At 40.3% G+C, this 26,867-nt stretch overlaps 2 protein-coding genes across 4 annotated transcripts; one reads left to right on the top strand and one right to left on the bottom strand.

The window, feature by feature from the left end:
* Positions 1 to 276: 276 nt before the first annotated feature.
* mlsl (malate synthase-like) lies at positions 277 to 16,240 on the bottom strand. Of its 2 annotated transcripts, XM_035161213.2 has the most exons (17): positions 15,763 to 16,240; positions 14,799 to 14,964; positions 10,586 to 14,283; positions 9,710 to 9,838; positions 9,402 to 9,620; positions 8,550 to 8,640; positions 8,381 to 8,457; positions 7,527 to 7,637; positions 7,386 to 7,445; positions 5,607 to 5,763; positions 5,297 to 5,495; positions 4,982 to 5,060; positions 4,100 to 4,192; positions 3,772 to 3,844; positions 3,612 to 3,679; positions 1,998 to 2,122; positions 277 to 742 (listed from the first exon to the last, which is right to left on the bottom strand). In XM_035161213.2, exons 3-17 carry the CDS (start codon positions 10,589 to 10,591, stop codon positions 571 to 573), a joined length of 1,659 nt encoding a protein of 552 aa, XP_035017104.1. In that variant the 5' UTR covers positions 10,592 to 14,283; positions 14,799 to 14,964; positions 15,763 to 16,240; the 3' UTR covers positions 277 to 570. The 2 variants fall into 2 exon arrangements, with proteins under 2 accessions (XP_035017104.1, XP_035017103.2); XM_035161212.2 differs by lacking the exons at positions 277 to 742; positions 1,998 to 2,122; positions 3,612 to 3,679; ... (9 more) ...; positions 9,402 to 9,620; positions 9,710 to 9,838 and having other exon boundaries at positions 12,192 to 14,283; positions 15,763 to 16,239.
* Positions 16,241 to 26,816, top strand: hars (histidyl-tRNA synthetase). 2 transcript variants are annotated; one of them, XM_035161224.2, is made up of 14 exons: positions 16,278 to 16,432; positions 18,332 to 18,700; positions 18,816 to 18,905; positions 19,612 to 19,731; positions 19,822 to 19,917; positions 20,873 to 20,998; positions 21,162 to 21,269; positions 21,354 to 21,452; positions 21,663 to 21,756; positions 22,736 to 22,863; positions 22,999 to 23,271; positions 23,930 to 24,046; positions 24,937 to 25,083; positions 26,041 to 26,816. In XM_035161224.2, exons 2-14 carry the CDS (start codon positions 18,590 to 18,592, stop codon positions 26,098 to 26,100), a joined length of 1,569 nt encoding a protein of 522 aa, XP_035017115.2. In that variant the 5' UTR covers positions 16,278 to 16,432; positions 18,332 to 18,589; the 3' UTR covers positions 26,101 to 26,816. The 2 variants fall into 2 exon arrangements, with proteins under 2 accessions (XP_035017116.1, XP_035017115.2); XM_035161225.2 differs by lacking the exon at positions 18,332 to 18,700 and having other exon boundaries at positions 16,241 to 16,432.
* The last annotated feature ends 51 nt before the right edge of the window (positions 26,817 to 26,867 follow it).

Below are 26,867 nucleotides of genomic sequence, written 5' to 3'. Positions count from 1 at the left end.
TTTGAGGGCTTCTCTTGATGTGATACTTTATTTTCATTCAAGACAAATACACCGTACAAAACACTGCAGGTCCACGGTTCAAAATGTGACAGCAGCCACGATGCCCCTCAACATGCTAATGTTCAGACCCATGAATACACAGTAGTTATTTATGGCATTGGTGTGGTAAGATGGCCTGATGTTTAAGAGAGGACAGGAAGCCCTTAAAACCGCCGCAGTGCTAGATCTTTTTGATGTATTTTCCAAGTCATGGCTACACAAAAACCCAAACTTCAGTATGATATGCATTTGTTTATTTCTAACAAGGGAAGGTTATTGATTTAAATGCATTCAAGAGAAACAGAAATTAGGCAATACATATCACATCTACAAATTATTTGAAATCATCATTCGATAAATGCAGCCAGTGAAAGAGCGATGTGGACACCGAGCACACAAATCCAAGTCCATAAAATAAAAAAATACAATGAAAAATGGCCATTACAAAATCGATAGCGCTGAATCAATGTGTTCAAATTGCGTCATCGTCTATCGAAAGTGTTTACAAAAAGCTGTGTTTCAGCTCGACCATCACAGGTTGGAGCGGTGCACATGTCTATCCAGAGCTGCCGCCTGTCTTGTGCTCTGACAGCTGAGAAAGGTGTGGTCCTCATTCAAGTAGGTGGTGATGAACTCTGGGAAATCTCTCTTGAGGACCATCTCCAGGAACATGTCTGCTGCTGTGAGTAACCTCTGCTTATCCCTGAAGAAGACAGACCGACAACCTGAGCAACTGGCCAAGAACAATCTTCAGACAAACAATAAAAGTCTGCAGGGTGTAGGGTTTGTTCGAGGTGTTGAAATTAAAAATAAATAAAATATTGTGCAGGCATCACACAAGTCAGCATGTCATTCCAACCAATGAGTTCAACCATCAAGCTTGGGCTTCATTTGGATCTCAACAGCACATTCAGAAATGTGTCCATACATACAGTCCATTTACCATCATACACAGTTGTGATGTTATCCCCTTGATGAAATCGGTGAGGTCAGATATAGAGACACCTCGAACCTGAGGTACTCAAAACTGCCTTGCTAGTGAGTCTCTCCAAGACCCACACAGTGTGATGTCAACACAACATGGTCTCTGCTGTTCTGACTGTTGATTATGAGATACCCAGTGATTACAGACTTACTATTCATGAGTACTAGTCCAGTTCACCCAGCCCCACAGGGGTACAGGATCTAAAGTTAGTTTCATGGTAATCCTTTGACCCCTCAAAATCTCCCTGCTCGGGGAGTAGAACTCAGTGAAATACAGCAACCTGTCAGGTGGGGTCTTGCAGCGCTGAAGATGGTCAAGTACTCCAATGTTTTATTTCAGTCAGGTAATCTTCACAATATCTACTAAAATCAGTCTCCACACTCGTGCTCCTCTCCTTTCTGATCAACAAATCTCCTCCATGTCTTTGTTATTGTGTGTGTTGTGCTCTTTATATGCATTAGAAGAGCTTGTTGTTTGTTGTTGAAAACATCAGCAGATTCATTTGGTGTTTGGACCATGGTGAAAACGCAGGTGAACAATGGATCTTAGGACGAAAAAGTTCCAGATACTTTTGGTTGAATTAAGTGCAAGACAAAGGGCTTCAGGTGTTCATTTGTGTTCACTACCATCAGGCTAGCTTTGTTCAAACCAAAGCCAATAGTTTGTTAGCTTTATTTAATGCTCCTCAGCTTGATTCTTTTTCTCAGCAACAAATGTTTGGAATCAGTCTTGAACCCACCGTACCTCTTTATTGCACATACAGTTTGTTGTAGTTATATTTAAATAAATTTGTATTTATCTTCCCCATTTTATGTATGAGCAAAATAGGAATACTTGTAACATCTTGCTTCCAACATTTTTTTGTAGTTGACACAATGTACTCGATAAAAGTATCTTCAAGACCACAAGTGAGGACCACTGAGTTCTTCACCGTGTCCTGATCACTCAAAGATGTTGTGTAAGGACTGCTTACCTAAGAGAATGGCACCGACTGCTGAGCTCCACCATGACCTCCTTTAAGAGGTCAGTCACCAGCTGCCTGCTCACCACCCTGCTGTCATCCTCCAACTGAGAGTGATGACGGATCCACTGCCACACCTGACACACACACACACACACACACACACACACACACACACACACACACACATATCACAAAGTATTATAATGTTGCTGCAGCTGGATGATGGTTGTTGACACATGCTTGGTTACAGTTAAACTTCCACAATCTGGTGCATGGGACGTCCACGTGCTGCTGTGGTATACAACTGATCTAGATCTTTAAAGCCTCTTTCACACTGGACAAAAAAGTAATTCTGCACTGTGACGGGCTTTTAATCAGCTTGAATCAGCAGTGAGGTAAACATGACAGCCAAGTGACTTGTATAGCTTTTCCACACTGTGATATCGTTCAGAGACACTTAAACACACCACCTGCTTACTACTACTGGCCACAACATAAAAACACATGGGAACAGGGATTTAAGTCATGGCCACGAGTTATTAAGTCAAGTCTTGGGAACAAGATAATTAAGGCCAAAAATAGAGCCTTATGTTTTATTGACTTTTAATTGAAAGTGTTTCCACCCCAGTGTGTCCTCAGAGTCAGTGCAGACAGGGTTTCAAACCAAAGCTCATTATAGAGGCTACTTCATGTGATGATGTGAAACATGTCATCTCTCATCCAAGTGGCTTTTTCAGTTCCACAGGTCTTGTTAGTAATGAACAGATTCATATCTTGTCCTTACGGCTTAATAATGTTTTTTCCCAAAGGTCATCAGACGGGCTCCCTACTACTGTGCTGTTAAACCAGGAACATCATATTTTGATGCAGTCTATGGGCTTCATGCAGCACAGCACGATGTCAGCTTACAATGTCAGCCACCCTATCTACAGAGGCCCGCTAAGAATGTGCTTAGGGCTGCATGACTGAACTCAGCACATTGTACAAACACACATACACATATTAAGTGTGGGACAGACAGGAGCGCGAACAAGCGATACAATGCAACAATCCATCGTAACAGTCTGTACGGCAGCTAGCATCTTACTGTCAGCCCTAACAGGAAGGTCAACTTGTTCACTGTCAGGGGGCGGGTTTACCCCTCAGACTGTATGAAGATGGACGACATGACAGCCGACCCCAAAGGTGAAGCCAAGAGTCTCGATCAACATGTCTGTCTCTTGGACCATATTTATGGGCCCAAAACGCAATTGCTCATTTTTTGGTAAATAAAGCCCTCATTTCCAAAATACTCATGCCTACACTTCATATGAATAATGATGCATACGTGGATCCAGAGCCAGATGTTAAACGTCATAAGATGAAGTATGGCATTTATGTTAATAAAATATGAATATACATTTATTTTTATTAATAAATATTTGTAACAAAATAAAAAAAATATATAGAGGATTTAAGTAGATGCTCTTTAATTTGTAAGTTACACCCACAGTGATGCTGTTGGGAATGTTGACAAACTTAGAGAGGGCATCGTTGAGTTGAAACCCAACATTTGATTGCTCTGATCTGTCTGATTGAACAAAGATATATTTAGAAAGAATCTCCTCGGTGGACTAAACCCACCTGGGATCTGGAAATCTCTGCTGTGGCTGAATCTTCGACACTGCCTCTGTAGAAAAATACACCTTCACCTACAGGAAACAGAGCACAATAACTAGGATGTCCCTCTTCATCTTGTCCGCTACTGAATATGAGGAGAACAAGAAAATGTGAATGCACTAACCCGAGAGCCAAGCATTAATAAAGAGTACTCCAACTGCAATGTTATACTTCAAACCATCAAGGGTGATTCCTCCCTAAGGGAACACACACACACTACTTTGTTAATGGAGACTTAACCAGCATATCAGGTTGTTTAACATAAAACAATATGTCCGTATTACATTTTCATCCTTTCAAAGTCTGAGATGTAGGGCATGGCTTTAGTATGTATGGTGGGTTTTGATTTCCTTGGTCTATATGTTTTCTAAGGGGATTTTCATTCCCTACGAATAACATCTACAGAAAGTAAAAGATTCAGTTTTCCCAGAATTCAGTTCTGATTGACTCACCAAAGGTATGGAGAGTAGATCATCAGGAGTCACAGTGACATCATTTCGAAGCTGGTGGAGTTGATTATCACCTTCAGTGTGAAGTTTGAAGAGCTGGACGAGGTGAAGAATTACCATAAACATACATTCAGACCTTTTCCAGGTTTTCTCTATGTTGCAGTCTTCTGCTAAAATAGTTTCTCTCCTAATCAATCTAAATTCAATGCCCCATAGCAACAAAGTGAAAACTGAATTTACTAAAAGTTTTTTTTAAATTTCCCAAACATTTACTCAATACTTAGCTTTAGCTTTGCACCACCATACCCCAGTGTTGGGAAGGTATTGGGCAGGTGATGACAGCTGCTTTGTATCTGTCAGCCATGACACTAGCCAAGTCCTTTAGGTGCTATTTTTGCAATCTCATTCATGTGTCTTTCACTGAGGAGAGGCATCTGATCGGATACTCTGGCATTAAGCCCAGATCAGTGTGTTGCAGAGAGGGAGAGGCAGCTGCATCAGGAGTTAAAATGGGTTAATTTGAAATAAATGTATTGTATCTGTAATCAGATTACTGGATAGATGATACTACTGATTATTGGTCAGGCTGATAAGACCCTGATTGGTCAGTTTAAGATTTAAGATTTAAATTAGATTAAGATTGATGGAGTCCACCTTCAAAGCAGCAGGCTTGGTGTTTTCTCTGATAGCATATAATCAGTCAGCTGCAATACCTTATAGGTGTGTGTGTCTTCCCATATCATTTCCAGTCTGGTGAATTTACCACAGTTTGATCCCAGTCAAGGTTTAGAAGCATCTCAAAGATGATCAAGAGAAATGGGAGGCACTTTCCTGGTTTCTCTGTGTTTCTATGGGGCTTTATATGGCTCCTTATTCTGAACTTACTGTCTGCATGGGCTCTATGAGGTTCACATCATAAACCATGAAACCATCCACGCCTGCCTTGATCTCTATCAGCTTCAGTCTAAATTGTGGGGAAAAAACTGTCAGGTTAACAAATTTCACTTGAAAAAACAGGCACTGTGAAGATATCATCTGTCAATTATATACAGACGTAAATGCACATTGGTGATACCCATATACTATGTTGGTACAGATAATGGACCTGTGCAAACTTTGCCAGCCACAGTAAATTTATCAGAACATTTGCATTTCTCCACTGCAATGATTTTAACATGTATGTGTGTGAACAGTTCATGCCTGGTGACAGTAGCCAACACTGTCCTGTGGGACTCAGAGAGTGGGTCCTGAGGTAGGAGGAGAGCAGACATGCCTCCTGTGGCCAGTGCTCCCCTCCGATGACATGTCTGGATCAACAGGTCCATGTAGCTACGCAGGAAGCGCGTCTCAATGTTGACGTATTTACTGCGGTCAGGCAGCAAGAAGGCCAGTCGGTGTCCTAGAGGAAAGACACACGACCACTTGACTTCAGTCAGAAAGACATGGCCTAATATGTGTCCTGTTTGTTTATTACAAATATACTGCTAAAATGACAGAATGTTTGTCTCACCAAACTTATTGACAATGGAGGCTGAATAATCCCAGACACCACAGTTGAGTCCTGCTGAATGGTCTCGCAGCTCATAAAGAATCTCCTCCATCTCAAAGGCTGCTAATATGTTTTCAATTAGCACTGTTGCCTTAATGCTGCCAATGGGAAGGCCAAGCTACACACACCACACACACACACACACACACACACACACACACACACACACACACACACACACACACACACACACACACACACACACATTAACTTATTCACCTAAGTACATATTAGGCATATATATTTTTTATGCAACTACCAATAGGATAAATACGGTATTCATAAATTAAAAACAGAATTATATAAACTTGTCAAACATATCTAATGAAAAGGCCATTTAAAAATAGAATCGCTACATTGCTACAGGTGACCTACATGATGCTAGATCGGCTTGAAATAGCATGTGATGCAAGATGCACATTACAAGCACCAGAGAGAGTCTGCATACTAAGTGTATGACTAAGCTCATGTAAAGGGCAATATGAAGGACTACTAGGGAACAGAATAATAATCTGAGAATAAAGTTTTAAAAAGCCATACATATTTTAGAGTTAAAATGTTTACCCAAAATATATTATGCTGTATTAGGAGGACAGGGTTGTTTTAAGAACAATGTTGTATGTTATGATTGGATCGGGGGGTGAGATGTATGTGTTTAAGTTTTTCACAACTATACAGTAACTTTTTCTTCTTGCAAATAAACATGTATTTGTATGTTTAAAGCTCTGATCTGTGCCTGCAGGCTAAATCAGACCAGTGACCCCCTCACTTGACAACATGTGTTAGATGCATCTGGGATGGACTCACTCAGTTTTTATATCTGTTACAAGCACGGTACAAGCAGAGCACTGGCATTCACTCAGTTAACTCTGGCTGCCTCCCCATTTCGAGAGTCATGCAGCTGACTGTGCTGTAAATTCATTTCCCGCTACACAATTTTCTAGTGATAAGATACATCTTGATAAACTTATAACTTCAGGTCTGTGTCATCCCTCACTTGAAACAAAAAAAGTACCAGACTGCTGTCCAATTTTTTTTTTCTCATTACATTATGAATTGTAGCTCAGGTAGTTGGTCGGATCGTCCACTAAATGGTTCAATCCCCAGCTCCCCCAGTCAGCATGTTGCAGTGTCCTTGGGGAAAACACCCTGAATGACTCTGCTGTCAGTGTGTGAATGGGATGTATGAGGGAAAGAGAAGCGCTACATATAGAAGAACTACATGAACGTATGCATGAATGGGCCAAAGTGGCTGGTGGTGTTAAATGCCTCATGTAGTTGTTAAGACTAGATACCTGGACTATATTTTATGAATGCTGTCCATTTACTTTACTTTACTCGCACATATAGGACTAGATGGTGAGAATCCCTAATACACAGTGAGTATTTCCCATTCTGGGAAAAAGGTTGCAGATTCTTTATTCATAGAGACTCTATTACTCTGAGCCTACTGTGGCCACAAATGAATAGATACACTTCAATAAGCAACGTCTACCTGTCTGACAGTCTGGAAGATGTCCAACAGCTAACGTGTGTGCTTTCTTTCCCTTTTCCTCTTTACTTTTGATACATAGAGGCCCTTTCCGAGCTGTTTGGACTTATTGCCAGAAAAGCTGAACAGCAGGTTACACCACAATATGTGTATAAACTGTATGTAAACATTAAGTAACTGTAACTGAATCAAATTTGGTCATGTAAAACAAAAGTTTGTGTTTTTGTGGAAATTTGATGTGTGCAGACCTTCTGTTGTGTCCAGACGAATATCTTGTTCCATAGTCTGGCCTCCATGAAGCTCTCTATCTGAAACAAGAAACAGTTGATGACATTCAAATGACAAAAATCATCCATATATATATGTGTGTGTGTGTGAGTGTGTTTTACTTTTGATAGATAGAAAAAGGGTCCACTCTTGTTTTCGAACAGTGTCTTTCCACAGTGAAACATGAGAAGTCCAAAGTCAAAGAGAGGACCAGGAGCCTCCTTACCCTCCACCTGACAAACAGAAGAACAGAAAAGATGTTTTTATTTGTATCAACCATGCACAGATCTGTGTTGTGCTTTACAACATACAGCTCAAATGAGCTCAGACAAGTCATACGCCCATGGTCAGAATTCTGACATTTCCTCAAAATGTGTAAACATTGAGGTGTGGTGAAGGTTGATCCTTCGTCAAAGGAGAGTCCAGGCCTGAACAGCTCCATATGTCAATATTAACTCAGGGTTATAGCGCCACCTACTGATTCGCCATGGAACAGGAAGTTATTTTTGACGCCACTGTGCATTGTCCAATCAGCACCAAAATTTAAACCTATGATCAGAGTCCCGACCTTGATGGCGTGGAAGCCCCTAACCCTAACCCATAATGCATGATTAGTGAGCGTGGTGTGGCGCCACGTGACGGAAGCAGGAAGTGACAGGTTTATCCTTCCCGCTGTGCACAAAATGCACACACCACACATGTTTTGATAATGAAACTTGATTTAACTTCCTTTCATAACTGACCACAATAGGACTGGAGTGTGGAACAAGAGATTCTGCATGTCAGTGGTCAAACCAAACAGCCAATCAAGGCAATCAATGGCCTGTAGCTCTCATGCTATTAGACAATCAAGCCAGTGATGACGGTCACTATCAAATAAACCAATTTATCAGACAAGTTTGCCATCAAGCCAGTGTAGAAAAAAGGTTTTGATACAAGAATCAATAAATTATTGGAGTGGAAAACGCTTCACTACCATCATGTTGTGCTCCACCATGTTCCAAGCTCGGGGACGCAGCATCAGCACAGGAGCCTGAGATATGTGTGGAACATCTGTAACACATGGAGGGAAGCAGATGAAAACACAGATATTCTTGTCCATGTAGCATAGCTGTACCAATATCAACTTAAAGTGAACCACTTACCAGGAAACTGGTTGTGCACTGCTTTAAAAACATTGTGAATGCCTTTGATCTGGTTGTAGTATGTGGGGCAGTTCCCATCATCAAAATCAACCTGTCGAAACCAAAGAGAGGACTTCAAAACTCCCTTTCTACCTGTTCAGGCTATGGTGACAGAGGACACAGATCTGGTGGGTAACGTGTGAACTAGCAGGAACTTTTCTTCACGATTTTATTACGATAGTTTAAGGATAAGGTTATAGTTACATTTTTTTCAATGTCACCAAATCCTATGAAAAGACAAAAATCAATGATGCTCAGTAATTTAGACCATTTACACATATAGACTCAAAGACTATGGCTATGTTCACATTTGGTGCTTTAGTGTGTATTTGTGCCTTCACGGCGGTGTATATTGGGTCGAAAGAAAATTATTTATGTTATTTAATATCGTTATTTTTGCATTTATATTATTATGATTATTTTGCATTAATATTGTGATCTGCATGGGCAGAGCATGGGTTTGTTTAAAATTGGGGAGCAACTTTAAAGGTATAAATGGTAAATTAAAACAAATTTCCTGTATTTGTAAACCACCTAACCTCTAGGATTAAATCAGGAAACAGCCACCTGCACTAGTTTAGGTTATTTGAACTGTTTTGTGTTGTCTTTCTGTAATTATCTCAGTCCAGATAATTCCATTCCATAAAAGTTCAGGTAGACACAAGCATAACTCTAAGCAACGGATGTTCAGATGAGCAGAATTAATCAAATTGAGACATTTAATGACTAAACCATATAGCACATGATACAGTTACTGGGTTAGTCTTGTATGGTCACATGGATGACCAATGAACCAATACATGATGTTGGTACCTGTATGCCTTGTGCTGGTGACTTGAGAGCTTTGGCAAAGCATTGACTATTGCAGGGGGCTAAATCCCCAATATCCACATGTCTTCTCTGGAGTCTCGGGGGTACGGGGAGCACCCTCCACGTCGGGTCTCCTCTGATGTGTATGGTTTCTTCCAGGAAACCTGGCAGGTGACCTGACAGCTCCAAGTTGGCCTTTCTGGCAACTCGTAACCACAGAGACTGAGGGGAATAGAGAAGAGCAAACGCCTCACCCTGAATTAAACAAGTCCTCCATTCATTCAATAGAAGGGTTTTTAGATTTGTCTCACCTGATCCACCTCCTCATCAAATGTGGAGATGAGCTCATGAAGGAAGAGGAGAGAATCAGTGGTGAAGAGTGTCTCATACTCTGCTTCAAGGCCTGAGGGAGGGGGAGACACTTCTATGTTGACTGAGCCCTGTGGACAAAAACCTTTATTTAGGTTGATCTTCATAATCACAGATGTAGGGGCCCCAGAGATAGAAGACCCATACAAAATCAAAGAGGAAAATTTAAATAAAAAACACATATGACTAGTTGTGAATGTAAATATAACAGACATACTAGTGCTGGATGACATGGACTCACTTCATGATGTGGAGTATTTGAGAGTTATAACTTTAAGCAAATGTGACACGGTAGCAGCTGTTTTTGATTCCCCAGGAAATGGTTTCACAGGTTCAGGTTTTGCTCCACTCCACAATGTTTTAAGTTTAATCTTGCATTTATTACATTGGCCACATGATGGCAGCTAAACAACCTGCAGATGACAGACTGAGCATGACTGCAGGAGAGTGTGGGTCAAAAGCAAGACTTGTGAAAAGCTGGAGCCTGTACCTCTGAGTCTGTGTGCGAGTTTGGTTTAAGGCAGAACCAATACCAATTAGCTTAGCTATGCCGCTGGCAGTTTTTGCTTCAAGCAGGCAAAAGTTTTGGGTCACTGTTTTATTTTGACCATTTTCACATAGAAGAAATTCCAGAGGTTCAAAGTTCAGCAACATCTGATAGAAGCACTGTAAAACTGCTCTGAAATCCACGATGCAACACACTGTTAATTCGTTGACAACACTTTGTTGTTGTTTGTTTTCATTTACCAAAGTATAGTCTCCTGTAGAGTTTATAATGTCTATTTAAGTACAGAATAGAGTAATATGGTGATACTTACGGACATGCTGGTGGTGATCTCTCTGCTCACTCAGCTCAAGTGGACTTTGGTTATGGCATACTTTGTGAAATGTTTAAACAGGAGTGTGTTTGCTTGTGTGAGGTGGAGTGAGTTGAAGGTCCAATACAATGACTTTTACTATTAGCATTTTTGTATCTCTACATATCTGAAAATCACTTTGGATTAATGAGTAGCTTAAATCCAAATCACATTGCCTACAGATACTTTACATGTTAGCTTTGGCAGTGTCATTGTATGACAGTCGTTTGGTTCCAGGATTGAGCACAACTTGCTACTCTCTGTCTTAAACAATAGTGTAGTGCCAGTGGTTCTCAGCCTTGTTGGCATGTGGCCCCTTAAACTGAAGCTATAGAGACTGCTCATCACAAGTTATGACCTTTGTGTGGTCGTGGGTTATGAGGAGTGATTTCCCTCTCAGATTTGAACAAACATCATCACTATACATAATAAGTTTGGGGCTGTACATTATTTATATCGATACTACTATATCTAAAAGTTCTAACAGCAAAATGGCGACAGTGGAGAGAAAGAGGGTTATTAACCCATTTTAACAGAAAATATCCAACAGAACCAGACACCTTTTTTGGGAGTTGATGTTCCCACAGTGCTGACTTAAAAGTGTCAGGTAGGTCTGCTATTATTATCCAGCCTGAGCTAATCAAACTAGTTGTCCTGCAGGCGAGATCATTTGATGAGGATTGGACCAAAAGAGTAATGCGACACATATTTAAGGAGAAAAGAATGGGTCTAATTAGTAATACTTACTAAATATACAGCTTCTCCTAATTTTAAACAGAAATCTTAACATTCAGCTAGAAGTAATAAACACCCATCAGTGTTTCGTGATTACGTACATAAAACTGTCAGTGTCTCATGACCTAAGTTTTAAAGATGTTCTTATGGTAGGACACTGTATGTGACAACTTTCCCATTAGCCTTAAATGCTCCACCTGCTAGTTTAATACTTTGCAGCAAATTTAAGATCAATTTAAGAACATAATTTCATTGATTGACTTTTTAAGACAACCCTGACCTAAAGGCTGTGTGTAGAATTTAGGGACATCTAGTGGTGAAGTTGCATATTGCAGCTGAATACCCCTCACCTCATCCTCCCTTACCAAACATGACAGAGAACCTGTGGCAGCCTTCAGTTGTCATAAAAACTAAAGATGTTTCGTTTGTACAGTTTGGACTACCGGAAAAACATGGCGGCCTCCGTAGAGAAGACCCGTGCCCGATGTAAATATTTGTAAGGGCCCATTCTAGGGTAAAGAAAATAATTTGTACAATATGATTACACACTAGTGAAAACATCACTAGGACTATTTTGTATTCAATTTCTGCCCATAAATCTCTTTCACCTAAATCTTAGACACTGGACCTTTAAGAGCTTTTTGCTTTGTTTGGGCACCGTCATGGAAATCTGAGTGAAGATATTGAGTGCTGCTTAAAGCTGTTGACTGGTATGCCACTAGTGTATTTATTTGTCTATCATAGAGTTTGTCTATCAGTAGCCTAGATGTTCAGTTCCTTCTCTTAGTGGCAGGGCGTTGCAGGACACATTAACTTCATAAGCATGTATCAATTCAGTTTATTGTAGTTTATTGGTTTGAGTGTAGATTAGGAAATGCTTGAGATGCAAAAATAGTTTTTTATTCAATTGTTGTTTAGGGCTATGCATGTTAATAGGTGGATTTACAATATCACATGAAAGGCCCTCGATTATTATACTTTATTGCATGTATACATGTTGTGGCGTTTTTTGTCAGTGACACTCCCTGCATACATGCACAGATGACTTGACAAATTATAAGTAAAACCGTTATAAAGTATTCAACAGCTTCAATGCTCCTTGCCAAGTCTGTGGAACTGTATTGGAGGGATGAACCTCCTCTAAAAGATATTCCGTCATTTATATATACAAAACCTTTATTAAATCAGTAATTAATTAATATCAAGAGAGACCTGAGTACAGCAGATGGAAAAAAACAACAGACAAATAAATTCCTTTATTGATATTTGAATAAATATTTCAGTAACATTTACCTGGAGTATGTTTCTCCATGTTAGGCCTAAAGGTAAGCTCATGATTATCCGGTCATCAAAGTTGTGGACACCATTTTTCCACTCTTGACACCGGGAACACATACCACATTGAGGGCAATATTTGCAAGAAGTGGCAACCTCTGTTATAAAGGAAAAACCAATGACATCAAGATATTATGAGCCATAGAAAACAGTAACATCTTTACAATGTTTACAAATGGATGAGACAGGTAAATATGAGAACATACCTTCAATTACACAACAGTTAGAGAGTTTGTCATTTTTTGTGATGACTGGGTCACTAAGTGGTACAGTGCCCACACATTTTTGACAAAGGGTTTCAAAGGGATAATCTCTGTTTGGTACTGGGTGCCTAGTATCTTCTGGCAAAATAGCTGGAATCTCCTTTATATTTTGAATGTATGACACCATTTCCTGACACGTTGCACCTGTTGAAGGATATACAGGGCTGCTGTCTTCATCACTCTTGTGTCCTGCAGAACAGTCATATTGTCCTTCTGTGTTCTCAATCACAACCTCCTCTGTGCAAAAAAGTTCATGCTGGGTTTGAAAGAGGTGCCATTTGGCAATGTACGTGTGAATACAAGACCGTCGCTGGTTGGTACATGGACAGGTCCATCTGTTCCTCATTGTGTCATAGACGACCATCACACGTCCTGAACCACTGTAGTGTGATATTGTTGGTTCATACACTGAGATGCATTTTTTCGTTTCAGGTATACCAATTGTGTGAACAGACAGAGGTGCCTTGCTGTTGTAAGCAAGTTCTTGCCTTTTCAAGCAGTCCGTCTTTGCTTCCTGACCAAACCATTTTGCCTTAATCATCTCATCAAGTACATCTGGTGATAGAGATTCAGCCTGGGCAGATGAAGTGATGTATGTACCAGATCGTATGTGTTGGCACAGATAGTTGGAAAGGCCACTCTGTTGTGCAGCATCCGTAGTGATTTGGCACTGACTATGTTCACACAAAATGTGCATGCTGTCTCCCTGAAACACTTTCAAAACAGCATAAATACCATTCTCTTGATCAATTATTTCACCAGCAAGGTGGCAGCTTGCATTAATGTCTTGATTTTTTTCCTTAGTATGTTTCCTTTCAATATGTCTCTTGAGGTTACATTTGTTGATCAGTATTTCACAGAAGGGGCATCGTTTGTGGATCACGGCTCGTTGACGAACTCTTTTCTTGGGGCATAGTGCAGCTGGTGTCCCTTTCAGGGCTGCATTGGTGAGTGTAGCAGTTGTTTTCTTGCTGTCAGCTGCAGGTGGTGGTGTTCCCGTGGCAAGTGAGGGTGTTGTGTTCGAGGTGATCACATACTTAAGAAGGGGTGCTGGGGGTGGGCCAGAGACGAGAGACAGTGAACTGGCTGGAGCAGCTGGACTGGCAAATACTGGGGCTGCAGTTTGGTCAGAGATGAGAGGGAGTGGTGGTGCTCTGGCTGACAAAGGGAGTGGGGGGATTCTTTCAAGTGATGAGTAACACTTCTTTTTGCACTTTTGTAAATGATTCAAGAAGTCCTTCCTCTTGAGAATCTCTCCTGGACAGTATGGACAATGATAATGAAGCATCTTCTTGCATCCTAGCCCACATCTGTGAATGGTCAAGTCTAATTGAGAGATACAGGGTTAGTTAATGTAGGCAAAGTGAAACTGTGAATTTTTTACAAAACATACCATTAACTGCATTTGTTGTATTGATGTCCACAGGGTGCCAACAGGTAACCATTTTCAAGACCATTTTTAATAGGACTGATTTATGAGCAATTCATCTTTTTTTAATTAATTGTTATATTAAGATGATTATATGAACTAGTAACTACTAAAAACTTTCCTTTAGGTCAGGCAGAAAAACAAATTATTCATGTACTGATAAAAGTCTAGCCATTGATATTTCTCCACAGTTTCAGACAAAATGCTTTCTTGGATTCTTCTCTATAGGTAAATATCAGGTATGGGATGAGTTGGTGAAAGGGGGGTTTGGTGAATAAAAGACATTTCCCCAGCAATTAAGCAGTTACATATAAAGGCAGGTATTATATTAGGATCTTATTTACTTTAAAGAAACTTTTACAATAAAAACGTTCATGTTCACATTGAATTAGAAATAGAAAATAAATGTTACCTTCCACGATGACGGCCCTATTATGATGTCCTTCTAAATGGTCCTCAACCTTGTCCTTCCTCGCTGGTTTAAATTGTGTTTCATTGCAGAAAGGACAATGAAACAATTTTCCAGCTTTGTGTACAGCTACTGGCACTTCAGTCGACTTTTGAATAGTAATGTGGCTCTAAAACGACAGAGCATAACATAGTGACATTAAAACATTTAAACGCTAAATGCAATTTTAAGACTCAGCAACTCATATTCTTTATATAGTGACAAAACATCCCATACATTGATCTCAATGACATGACCTGATTAAATAGAGGTTGTACTGTCTATAAAAAGGGAATAGGACTAGGTTCCACAGACTCGTAAGGAGAATTGAAGCTGCTCTGGAGGCTCTCCGTGACTCCACACTAAGATACCTCACGCCTCTATTTAGTCAGGTGGCTTTTCCTTTATTTGTTACCCCAGTTTACCATGTGTTTGTATTCACTCGTGCCCCTTTTCACTATCATGAACCCTACTCGGACATTTGAGAGAACCCACACATATCAAGGCACTGCTGATTAACAAAGCTAACTTTGATCACAGGAGAACACTTTATTGATGTGTTCTCAAACTATAAATAATAGGTTAAAGTCATTTTTGCCACTTTATTAAATGACACTTGACAAGCTGATGTGTACGATGTTTGATGTTGAATGTAAAGCGCTGCGATTTAAATCAAACTCTTAACATGCCGACATAATAGTGCATGAATGAAGTCTTTACTGCTGTTGTTATATCCACACTATTTATAACAATTCATATGAATTCTTGCTGAAGCTAGTCAGCTCAAACCATCTCAACGTAACAGTAAATGAATGACAACTTTACCCATAAAACTAAAGAAACAAACAAACTAAAAAGGTGGCTAGCTAGCGTTAGCTTTAAAATAAAAGATATAGAACTGTTATTTTCACATTCATTCAGGGCTTACTGTTCGTTGTAAACATTGTACCGCCATGTTCTCCTGTTGTTTGGGTCTGGAACTCGCGCACAGTGGCACAGTGGTGGGCGGGGCTCTTGTTCTGGTTCTTCTTACTTGGCAGTAAAGCAAAATAAAAGCGGCTCTGGGGACCACAGTTTGGGGACCACACTTATGTCTTCCTGTATCTTGATACCAGACGATGGACATTTGTATTGCAGTTTCAGTTGGATAATTGTTATAGCCCAAAATAATAAGCTTAATCAAATTCAAATTAAAAAGTTACATGTCTTGGTTGAGTTGGATTTCAATGTCCAACAGTGACCATCCGTGTCTTTACTATTTTGATATTTTTTTTCATCACTTTGACATTTGACCAACCAATTTGGAGAAATGTGTTTTCCAGAACAACAGTCTCTGGTAGTTCAGGGACTGTGGCGTCACATCTTCATCAATAAGTCTTTTATTTGGAAAAAACATGGAACGGAAGTTTCACATATTTCCGTTTCCGCTTTACACCACCACTGACTTGACAGCTGCTACTCTTGATTGAGGCGTGAAAATCGTCAGATACACAGACCAGTGAAAAGCAATGGAGGACAAGGCTCAGATACAAGACGCCATTAAGACCCAAGGCGAAGTGGTCCGGAAGCTGAAGTCGGAGAAGGCGACCAAAGAGCAGGTCAGTACTCAGGGTTGATGCTGATGTAAGGTCTGAGCATGCGGTGAACAGCGTGTCCATTTGGCATCTGTAACACAGCTAGCTCGCTAACAGCCCCGGCACATGCCACTTCATTTATGTACGAAACTAAATGTCAGGACTCTACGTTCTGAAGATGCGCATCTTTCGGTCTGTCGATAACAATCAAAGCCCCGTTGGAACAAATGAGTGGATTCAGAAGGTGAAACGCTGGAGTGCTTTCACTTTGAAATGGGTTCGGGAAGTTATGTTAATACATTTGTGTCATAGACCGATAAACATTGTGGTTCACAGCAGATTAAACCGAGAAAATGATCTTACCTGAGTTTTAATGTTTTTCTGATGAATTTATGTCACAAACAAATGGTTGCAACACTTTCTGTATGCCTTTTCAAAATAAAAGCACTCCAGCGTTTCTGTTAATGGAATCCATTCCCTTGTTTAAAAAGGTTTTTTTTATTGTGAAATATTTGCAAGAGCGGAAGATGCACGGCTTCATACTGTGTAGTACCGGTATTTATTTGAGTACAAGGGACTTCTTTCATACAAGGCAATAATCATATTTGTGGCCATATTCAAATCAAAGCCTATATGTAAAAACATTGTACTGCAGTAGCAGCTCCTCTGCAGAACATGTGGTGGAACTGAGAAGCTACATATTGTGCATTGTAAATATGAATTGATATTAATTTGAATATTGTGCATTGAATAGAAAAAGTTGCACAACTGCCTCTCTTTGTGTATATTTATTTCTTGTACATTCAGCCTTTAACACAAATTGCAAAAAATAATAAATATGACCCTCCTAAGTGGGTTTTTTGGAAGATGTCAGGGTGGTAGATCTCGGCTTACGTTTGGAATTAAAAAGTGAAATGCTCATTATGAAATGTGCTGTTTTCTCTAAAGCGAGGTCGACTCTGTTATTTGTGTCAAACTAACTGGAGGCTGAGAGTTTGGTGGATTTGTGTCCAGTGATAAGTGAGTCAGCATTTCGTGTCTCTGACTGTGAGCCATGTTTTTAGAAAAGGTCCTGGTCTCTCTCAGCAAGCTCCACACGCTGTTTGTCCTGCAGTCACATTCACGTATTAATGCAGCCTTCACGTAGGAGTAGCTGCCGACACTTTGTTTCTATGTCATTTGAAAGAGGTAGAAAGGTCCTTAGCTAACCTCCAAAACTAGTTAGAATAAACTTTATTTGACAACTCTAATACGAGGGGTTTAAACACTATCTTTCAAAATGTTAACCATTGACTTCTTCACTCGCAAAAATAGCATGTTGATTGGCAGAAATTATGAGTTTGTAGTTCATCTTTTTTTTCAGTTTTCTCCCTAATATTTGACAAGATCTGTCAAGATAGGACCAAATGAAAAATAGATCCAACCATGTAAAGCTGTCTCTATTATCTGCTAACGTTAAGAATATTAATGTGCCAGGATCTACCTCAGCAGTAAGATAAAAAAAAGATATCGGCTTCTTCATAATGTTCAGGATCTGCTACTGAAGTACATCAGAGAGGAAGTTGCAGTAGGAGCCAGTTTTGTGTGAGACAAACTCTTTAATAGTTTAAGTTTGAAACTGAAATGTGTTGGGAGTCATGCGCTACATCTTCCTCTGTGGTTTTGCCTGTCACAGTAATTTTGTTGTTTTCTGCAATCTTCTGGACTAAACTTTAAATTGCCAGACACAGTAGATACACTCAATATAACACATACACACAATTGTCAGAACACAGCCCTGTCTGCCTGTGTGTGTCTCTCTGAATTTGTATGTGTGTTTGTGAGGGTTGTATTGGGCTGGCTGCTTTGATTGACTTGGTACATCTCATGTTCTATCCTCCATGCTGTGATGATGATGATGCGTCATGCCCCGCCCTCCCCTAGTGCTAGGGTTGCTTACCACTTTTCTCCTGTTCTTCCTGCCTGACTCTGGGTGACCCCTGCCTTCCTTGACCCTCATCATCACCACCATCATTAACATCTGGGGAATCCAACACTCCTGGACGTTACTGCACAACTCTACCTCTACTCACCATTGGGTTTCGCTGCCTGGGCTGGACCTGGGAAATACCATTGATTTTGATGTACTCCTGAATTTTTTCTTGTGCAAAACGTTTTTTTAAATATTCACCTTACTGTGGAATGGACATGCTGGGCATGTTTTGTGTTCGTGCTTGCTCTGGTCTGGTGGCCTTTCGGACTGCATCACATGTCCGATTTCTCCATTCTTTTCCGGGGATCACTGTGGCTCAGGTAGGCCTTGGGCAGAATTTGCTGTAATAAGATGTCTTCTGTAATTTTACAGGTTTTTCACTAATGGTGCCTGAGTATTGTAGGAAGTTCTGATCTTCATGTGTGTTTGCTGCAGATTGATGAAGAGGTAGCCAAACTGCTGGAACTGAAGGCTCGGTTAGGAGGTGATGATGGAAAACATCAGTTTGTCCTCAAGACAGCAAAGGTAAGGCTGCTGTTTTGTCACACAAAGCACACACATATTACACACACCAAAAACAAGCCTGTGTCAACAGATCTCGTATTAAACTGAGATTTGTGTCTGAATAACTTATTTGGATATAGAAGTACATTAATGCAGGTATACATGTTCAACCTGCATATGAATGCATAAGTGAGTATATAGGCTCACGTTGCAATGCCATTACAAAGATGGTGTACTGATTTACTATAATTCAGTGCTAACAAACATTAGCAAACATCACTAGCATCATCATTAGCAATTCAGTTTAGAAAATATCAGCTGCTTTCAATGTTTGTCATTTCAAGAATGAAAAAATTTACTTTCATTCATAAGATATAAGTAAATGCAACTAGCCAGTTCAGCAATACTGCAGTTGTAGCCCCACCTATGTACCCATCTTGGATGAGACACACACACACACACACACACACACACACACACACAGCCTCCACTTTCTCCTTTTGACATTTCAGATAAAGTCTAGACATTGAAACTATAATGCAAGTTAAAAGTTTGACTAGAGCCGTCTTACAGCGCCCATGTCTAATCTTAATGTGGGCGCTGAAATTAACATCAAGCTGTTCCACACACGTAACACAGGCAGTGTGTCCCACACCTAATTCACTGATTTTCTTTAACATATTTGGGTAAAATCGGACGGATCACGGTGAATATCTGTCGTTCTTAGGGAACAAGGGACTACAACCCCAAGCAGATGGCCATCAGAGAGAAGGTCTTCAACACAATCACCAGCTGCTTCAAACGTCACGGAGCAGAGACCATCGACACACCTGTTTTTGAACTGAAGGTAGATTTTCAACACAATTAAAACAAACAAACAATCAAACCTATCTGGCATACGAATTTGAAAGTTGATTCATGTTCCTGTTGTGTGTAGGAAACATTGACAGGGAAATATGGAGAAGATTCCAAGCTCATCTACGACCTTAAAGACCAAGGAGGAGAGCTGCTGTCCCTCAGATATGACCTCACTGTATCCTTCATATTATATATTTATACACACTCGTTACTGATGTCTTTTATTTGATAGACATCAGAACCCCACACTTAACGTATTTACCTACAGGATCCATATTTTAATCTTCAACCCGAATCATTAGCATGTATGATTATAATTGTTGTATATTATTAGCTTGGTCAGTACGTATAACCCTTTTTCGAACAACTAATGCAGAACACCAGGTCGTTCCGAAGAGATGAAGGGAGCTGCAATGACAATTGTAATGATAGCGGTATCGCCAATAATGGTATCATATGTGAGTAAGCATATTGTAAATCTAAATAATGGTAAATGCTCTGTATTTATAATGCACTTTTCTAGTCTTGATGACCATTCAAAGCGCTTTACAGTACATTTTATTGCCATTCACCCATTCATTCATACAGTAAATCTATGGGCAGCACTTTTTCTATGAAGGCAAATTCTGGGTTTTAGTATCTTGCAGATGGGGAAGACTGACCGACTTTCTGGTTAGAGAATAACTGCTCTACCCCCTCAGCCACTGCTGCCCCCTACTTGTAATCATAAATACAGTACTCTATCAGATACCACCACGGTCCAAGATTATAATCCAGAATGTGGCCGCAGCAGCGTTCCTTGATCTGCAACGATAAAGCACAAGGACTCCAGGGAAGATGTCAAGTTGGTAACATGTATTGATGAGACATTAATGTGATGAAGAGGAGGAAAGAGAACCTTCGAACTAAAACTGGAAGATGATTCCACAGAAGAGGAGCTGATAGCTTGTTCTTTAGATCTCCAATAGTTAGATTTTTCTGTGCTTTAATTTCAGAAATACTGAGATGTTGACTTATGTAAATTTGAAAACAATCATTTTGACATGTTTACCTTTTTATAGTGTGCTGCCTGCATGTTTCTATCCTTCCAAAGCAGAGAGTGGCGTTTTCCTTTACACAACCTCTTTCAGGTGCCCTTTGCCCGCTACCTGGCAATGAACAAGATAACCAACATCAAGCGCTACCACATTGCTAAGGTCTATCGCCGTGACAACCCAGCCATGACCCGCGGACGCTACAGAGAGTTTTATCAATGTGTAAGTAAGCCTCTGGTGTTTTCGATCCTGGCAGGGCCCTTGGCCATCGTGTTGCTTACTGATTTGTTAGATGTATAGGAATCTGGTTAAATATGCTTAAAAACGTGCTGCAACATTGTCTGCACAACTTAAATGAATCATGTTTGTCCTCTGTGTGCTTCAGGATTTTGACATAGCAGGGCAGTATGATGCCATGATTCCAGATGCTGAGTGTCTGAAGATTGTCCATGAAATTCTCAGTGAGCTGGATCTCGGAGACTTCTGTATCAAGGTTAGCCACATCAATTAAGTAGAATGACTGGTATGTTGTATGACTTCTAAGCGTCAGCTCTGTAACCATCACCTCTGCTTCCAGGTCAATGACAGACGTATTCTGGATGGTATGTTTGCTGTGTGTGGTGTTCCAGATGACAAGTTTCGTAGCATCTGTTCAACTGTGGATAAACTGGACAAGGTACTGAGACTTACTGCTACGCACATACTGAGCTTTGCAGTTCTAGACTCACTGATTTCTTCATTTACAGAAACAAGTTCAGGTAGATATGCATGTACTGCAAAGTCAACTATTGGCAGGATGAGGGCAAGACACCCTTCAATACAGTGTCTTTCACATTTCACCAGTCGCTGTCTGACTCTGACCCAATTCTTCATGCTCCTCCTCTAGATGGCGTGGGAGGACGTAAAGAAGGAGATGGTGAATGAGAAGGGCTTGTCAGAGGAGGTTGCTGACCAGATTGGGGAGTACGTCAGTATGAAGGGTGAGTCTAAATTCACACAAGATCCAAGACATCAGTGGCTAATTGGAATGAGTAAAACCATTCATCTATTTGATCCTCAACAACTCCAACCTTTACTTATTCACTGGCCTCAGACCTGTCTAACCTGTCTGCCGATCACATTTACTCTTGTAACTTCGCTACACTTTTGAACTACTTGGAGTTGTCCTTGGTACCTCCTTCACGTTGAACTTTTTTACTGCAATACATTTATGATGGCTGTACTGTAATACTTGACTGATTTAATGTTTACAAAAGCGGACAATCAGAGGTCATTTTATGATTTTATCATCTTTTATGAAGTCAGTTTTTGTTGACATCGTCCAAAGGTTTTAAATTTAGATACCTTTTATTCCCGAGCTCATAGTTAAAGGTCGATGATTTTGGACTACATTATACTGAGAAGATTTCCTTCCCATTTTGTTAAATGAGGGAAGCAGAATATTAGAAACGCATAACAAGATTTAATTTAACTCAGTTATTTTTGTATAGCATCAAATTACAACAATTATGATGATAAGGTAGAGACAATAACAAGGTTGAGACTGAGTAGAAGTGTCAGGTCTGTATCGTGCAGCTCTGGAGTCAGACACATGCAGAATGAGGACAGACAGAAGAGAGAAGTGCCCTGTGCAGCATGGGAGTTTCCACAGCAGTCTAGACCTGTTGGCTAGCAGCATAACTAATGCTAAACCCATATTTCAACGTTTTCGTTTGAAAACGCATCAACTACTAGGGATACTCCTGGAGTCCACACTACTCTGGAGTTTTAGAGCTGCTAAAATAAAATAAAATTGGAAAAGCTGCCACAAAGGCTGCCACCCCCAGTCTGGGCAGGCAGAAAGGGAGCCGTCAGAGACTAAAAATGGTTTATTCTTACTTCCGAGTTCAATTCATCAAGTGGGGTCAAACACAACTCCAAATGAATTTCCATGTGTAAATAGGCAACTTTGTGTTGTAGGTGGAATGGACTTAGCAGAGCGCCTTCTTCAGGACCAGAAAATGTCTCAGAGTAAAGATGCCTGCGCTGGCCTCTCCGACATCAAGCTGCTCTTCAGCTACCTGCAACTCTTCCAGGTCACAGACAAGGTGAGACATGCATTATAGTTGTATAGTAATAATTAAAGGATAGTGTTTGTTTACATTGAATTAGTTTCATCATACCTTCTACTTGATACTTTGTTGTACCTTGTACTTAGGTATTTTTTTTTCTTACATCCCTAGGTGGTATTTGACCTCAGTCTGGCCCGTGGACTGGATTATTATACAGGAATTATCTACGAGGCATTGCTAACTCAGGCAGGTGTGGCCGCAGTCTCCAAAGAAGCCCAAAGTGGGGCCCCTTCAGAGGAGAGTGTCAGTGTAGGCAGCGTGGCTGGAGGGGGTCGCTACGATGGCCTTGTCGGCATGTTCGACCCTAAGGGCAGGAAAGTGCCGTGTGTGGGCGTGAGCATCGGGATCGAGAGGATCTTCTCCATCATGGAGCAGAAGGCTGAGGTAATTCAAAATATATTGTACCTTCTTTTTTCTGACAATTATAAAGTCCCCTTATGTAGAATATAGAGAAATCATTGGCGGAAATAGAATATTCCTAATTATGTTTTCATTTGTTTGTATTCAGAATCATACGGTCCTTGTAAACTTTGTTTCAGTGCCATGATTCTACAGTAGACCAGAATGGAATGGACAAACTCTGATTCTACAGAATGTCTCCATTAGAAATTGACTGATCTATCAATTAGACAGTTTTATTTTAATATCAATATTAGCCTATTACAGATATATCAGTATCGGTGTAGATGTTGACTGAAATGTGTTTTATAAAACATGCAGCAGAAAAGATGCTTGGGGTGATGTAGGAATGGTCTTTATTTGTCCAGCACAACCTCCTCCTTTAAACACTTGTACTGTTTATAGTGCTTGTAGTCCCTGGGCTCTAGTTTTTATTGGACGGCCGCACTGTTGACACGGCCGGTCACATTATGTTTTTGGGTTGTCTGTCATTAAACAGTTGGTTGCAATCGGCATCACCGCTAGCTGCCACTACATCCTACACACTAATGCCAATCTGTTTGAGTTGTCTTCCTCAAATTGTTAAGTGTGACAGTGATGTATTGTGTGTTTGTCCGGACTCTAACATTGTTGTGTTGTTCAGGCGTCAGCAGTGAAGATTCGTACCACAGAGGTTCAGGTGATGGTCGCATCTGCTCAGAAGAACCTGCTGGAGGAGAGACTCAAACTCATCACCGAGCTCTGGAATGCTGGCATTAAGGTGTGCACATTCTGTGCGCGCGCGCGCACACACACACACACACACACACAAACAGCAGCCCTTTGTCTATTGCAACAGTGCCTGCGTATTCAATTCAGCCAAATTTAAATGTTTGTTTTTAAAAACAATTGGCTGTTTGATACCGCTCTGCATCTGTCAATCGGCTTGTTGCTCCCTCACTGCGAGCTAACCACTCAACAAAATCACGACTGTTTGCTGTCCTGGCTCCTAAATGGTGGAACGAGCTCCCCAACGACATCAGAACAGCAGAAAGTCTACACATCTTCCGCCGCAAACTAAAAACACATCTCTTCTGACTACACCTTGAATAAAATAGCTTTATTAGCACTTACATGGCACGTACATGTAGCACTTTGTAGTTTGGCTTTCTTGAAGAAAATGTAACTTTCTTGATTCTTGTTGTTCTGGGTTAGTACCCTCATGGTTGATGCACTTATTTTAAGTCGCTCTTAAATCAGCGTAAGCTAAATGAAATATAATGTAATATCACTGAGGGTTATTGATTCCTTTAACGTGGTGTGACATGTTTCATAGCTACTTACCCACTTACTTAGTCCTCTTCATCCCTTGAGGGGCAGGCATTGACAGTCTGTCCTCTGATAATTACATTTGGTTTGTTTGTCTTATTTTATGGAGACAAATAATTATACCAAAAATACATCCATTTTGATATGATCAACTGATTGGGTTTAAAATGACCTAGTCTGATATTAGATATTTAGTTTGTATTTTTTTTCGCAGTGGTGGTTTTAAACAGGTGTGTGATTTAGAAGGGATTAACTTGGAAATAAGTTGTGATAGAAATGTACAATATTTACAATGACAGAGGAACCCTAAAAAGTACAATAGTAATGGACTTCTCTGTCCAGGCAGAGGTTATGTACAAGAAGAACCCCAAACTGCTGAGTCAGCTGCAGCACTGTGAGGAGTCGGGCATCCCCCTGGTGGCCATACTGGGAGAACAGGAGCTTAAAGATGGAGTGATCAAACTACGCATTGTGGCCACCAGAGAGGAGGTACAACACGCACGCATGCACACACACACACACTTTTGAAAATAGAATCAAATACACATAGATGCTAAAGACAAAATAATATGAAGACGAAACAGTACATTATTAGCACATAAGTAACTCATTTCATAAATGATATCCAGCCCTATGTACAAGTTTAAAAAAAGCATCCTAAAAGATGCTTCACTGTTGACAGTTTCTATCACTGTTACCAAACACGTGTGCAGTGTTACTGACACACTGTGTAGCTGCTGCTTAATGTGAACCAAATTCACCAGTGTCGCCTGTACTATACACAGTGCAGGGATTTTTATGTACAGCTGTAACTCCCCCTCTAACATCTGTGCTTGTATTGGACCATTTCAGGTGTTGGGATTATTTGTATTAATGGATTTTTATGTGATTAAACACTTGCATTAAAATAAATCAATTAAACACCAACCCTATGTAGTAAGTTCAGCTACTTGCTTTTCTGCTCCTACTTTTATATTATCCAGTCCAGTAGTCAGGATGTGCCAATCTGGAGAGCAAATGAAGGTCAACACTTAAATTGTTGTCAAATCATGACAAAGCTGTTTGATAACCTTGCTGGGTTTTTGCTCTTCATACCATGTAGTGCATCATGAGCTTGGCACTAAAAGTGAACAGTCTTCCCAGTTACTAGTTTCTCAGTCAATTAAGAAAAGAATGTCAATGTCAGAAGAGAATTTACCTGCTCAGTCTGTCCACATAATATTGTCTTCCATGAGAATTCACTGTTGCCATTGAAATGGTGCACACCATAAATAGGATTTTATCCATTGCACCTACTCTTAGCCTTGGTATTTAACAGAATGCTATACAGGGGCCTGGGAGTTATGTCAGATATACAGTACTGGGGTTTGACTGTCTGAGTGATATTGGTCAGAGGATGGTTCAGTACTAATCTCACTCCCTCTTGATTGTGTCTTTTCTCTCCAGTTGGATATTTCCAGAGCAGATCTTATTGGCGAGATCAAGAAGAGGACGTCTGAGGCCTAAATATTGCTTTATTCAACAGCATCTGAACTTCTACAACATCTGATGGGTGTCAACACAGACGCTCTGCAGAATCACTTTTTGTCTAGTCCTTTACAGAGCATGTTGGACATCAGTACTGTTAAACGTAATAAACACGACATTTATTTCCTTTTACCGTATATTCCTTTTCACACTTCAACTGCTATACATGGACACTGCTATTACATTACCGCCCAGGAACAACTGTCACACCCAAGCGCGACCCGCGTAGTACATGGTAGAGGGGAAATACATGTTAACAAGTGCAGCTCTGAGAACAAGCATCCACTCATTTTCACAGCAGCCACTTCAATGGGTGTGACATGGAGCAGGTGGTGCTTCTGTTACACGCTGTAACAGAGCATGAAGCCAAAAGCAGTGAAGCTGTCTTAGATGATGTGCCTCTTAAAAAACTGTCTTGAGAGAACATCCAATAAAATATGATAAACCTATTGTAAAATGTAATGGGTCTGAAAGACATTTATATGTAATGGGTCTGAAATACATTTATTCACTTTGTGTCATCATTGTACAATTGTATTCCATCTGCTCAGGATTCTGTCTGACACATGTAATGGGTTCAGGTAGTTAGTAAATAAGATGCTGCAGTTCAACTTCAACTCTTAACAAAAACACTTCACTTTATATGTATCAAACATGCTCCTTCTGTCCAGTGTCTGAAATAAACACATTAATCATTGTTCACAATACTTCATGATTGCTTTGCTGACAATGAAAACATTTTTTTT

Source organism: Hippoglossus stenolepis, chromosome 7 (assembly GCF_022539355.2).
Source record: "Hippoglossus stenolepis isolate QCI-W04-F060 chromosome 7, HSTE1.2, whole genome shotgun sequence".
NCBI classification, from domain to species: domain Eukaryota; kingdom Metazoa; phylum Chordata; class Actinopteri; order Pleuronectiformes; family Pleuronectidae; genus Hippoglossus; species Hippoglossus stenolepis.
The sequence above is the reverse complement of the archived record's forward strand: the minus strand, read 5'-3'. Positions and strand labels throughout refer to the sequence as shown.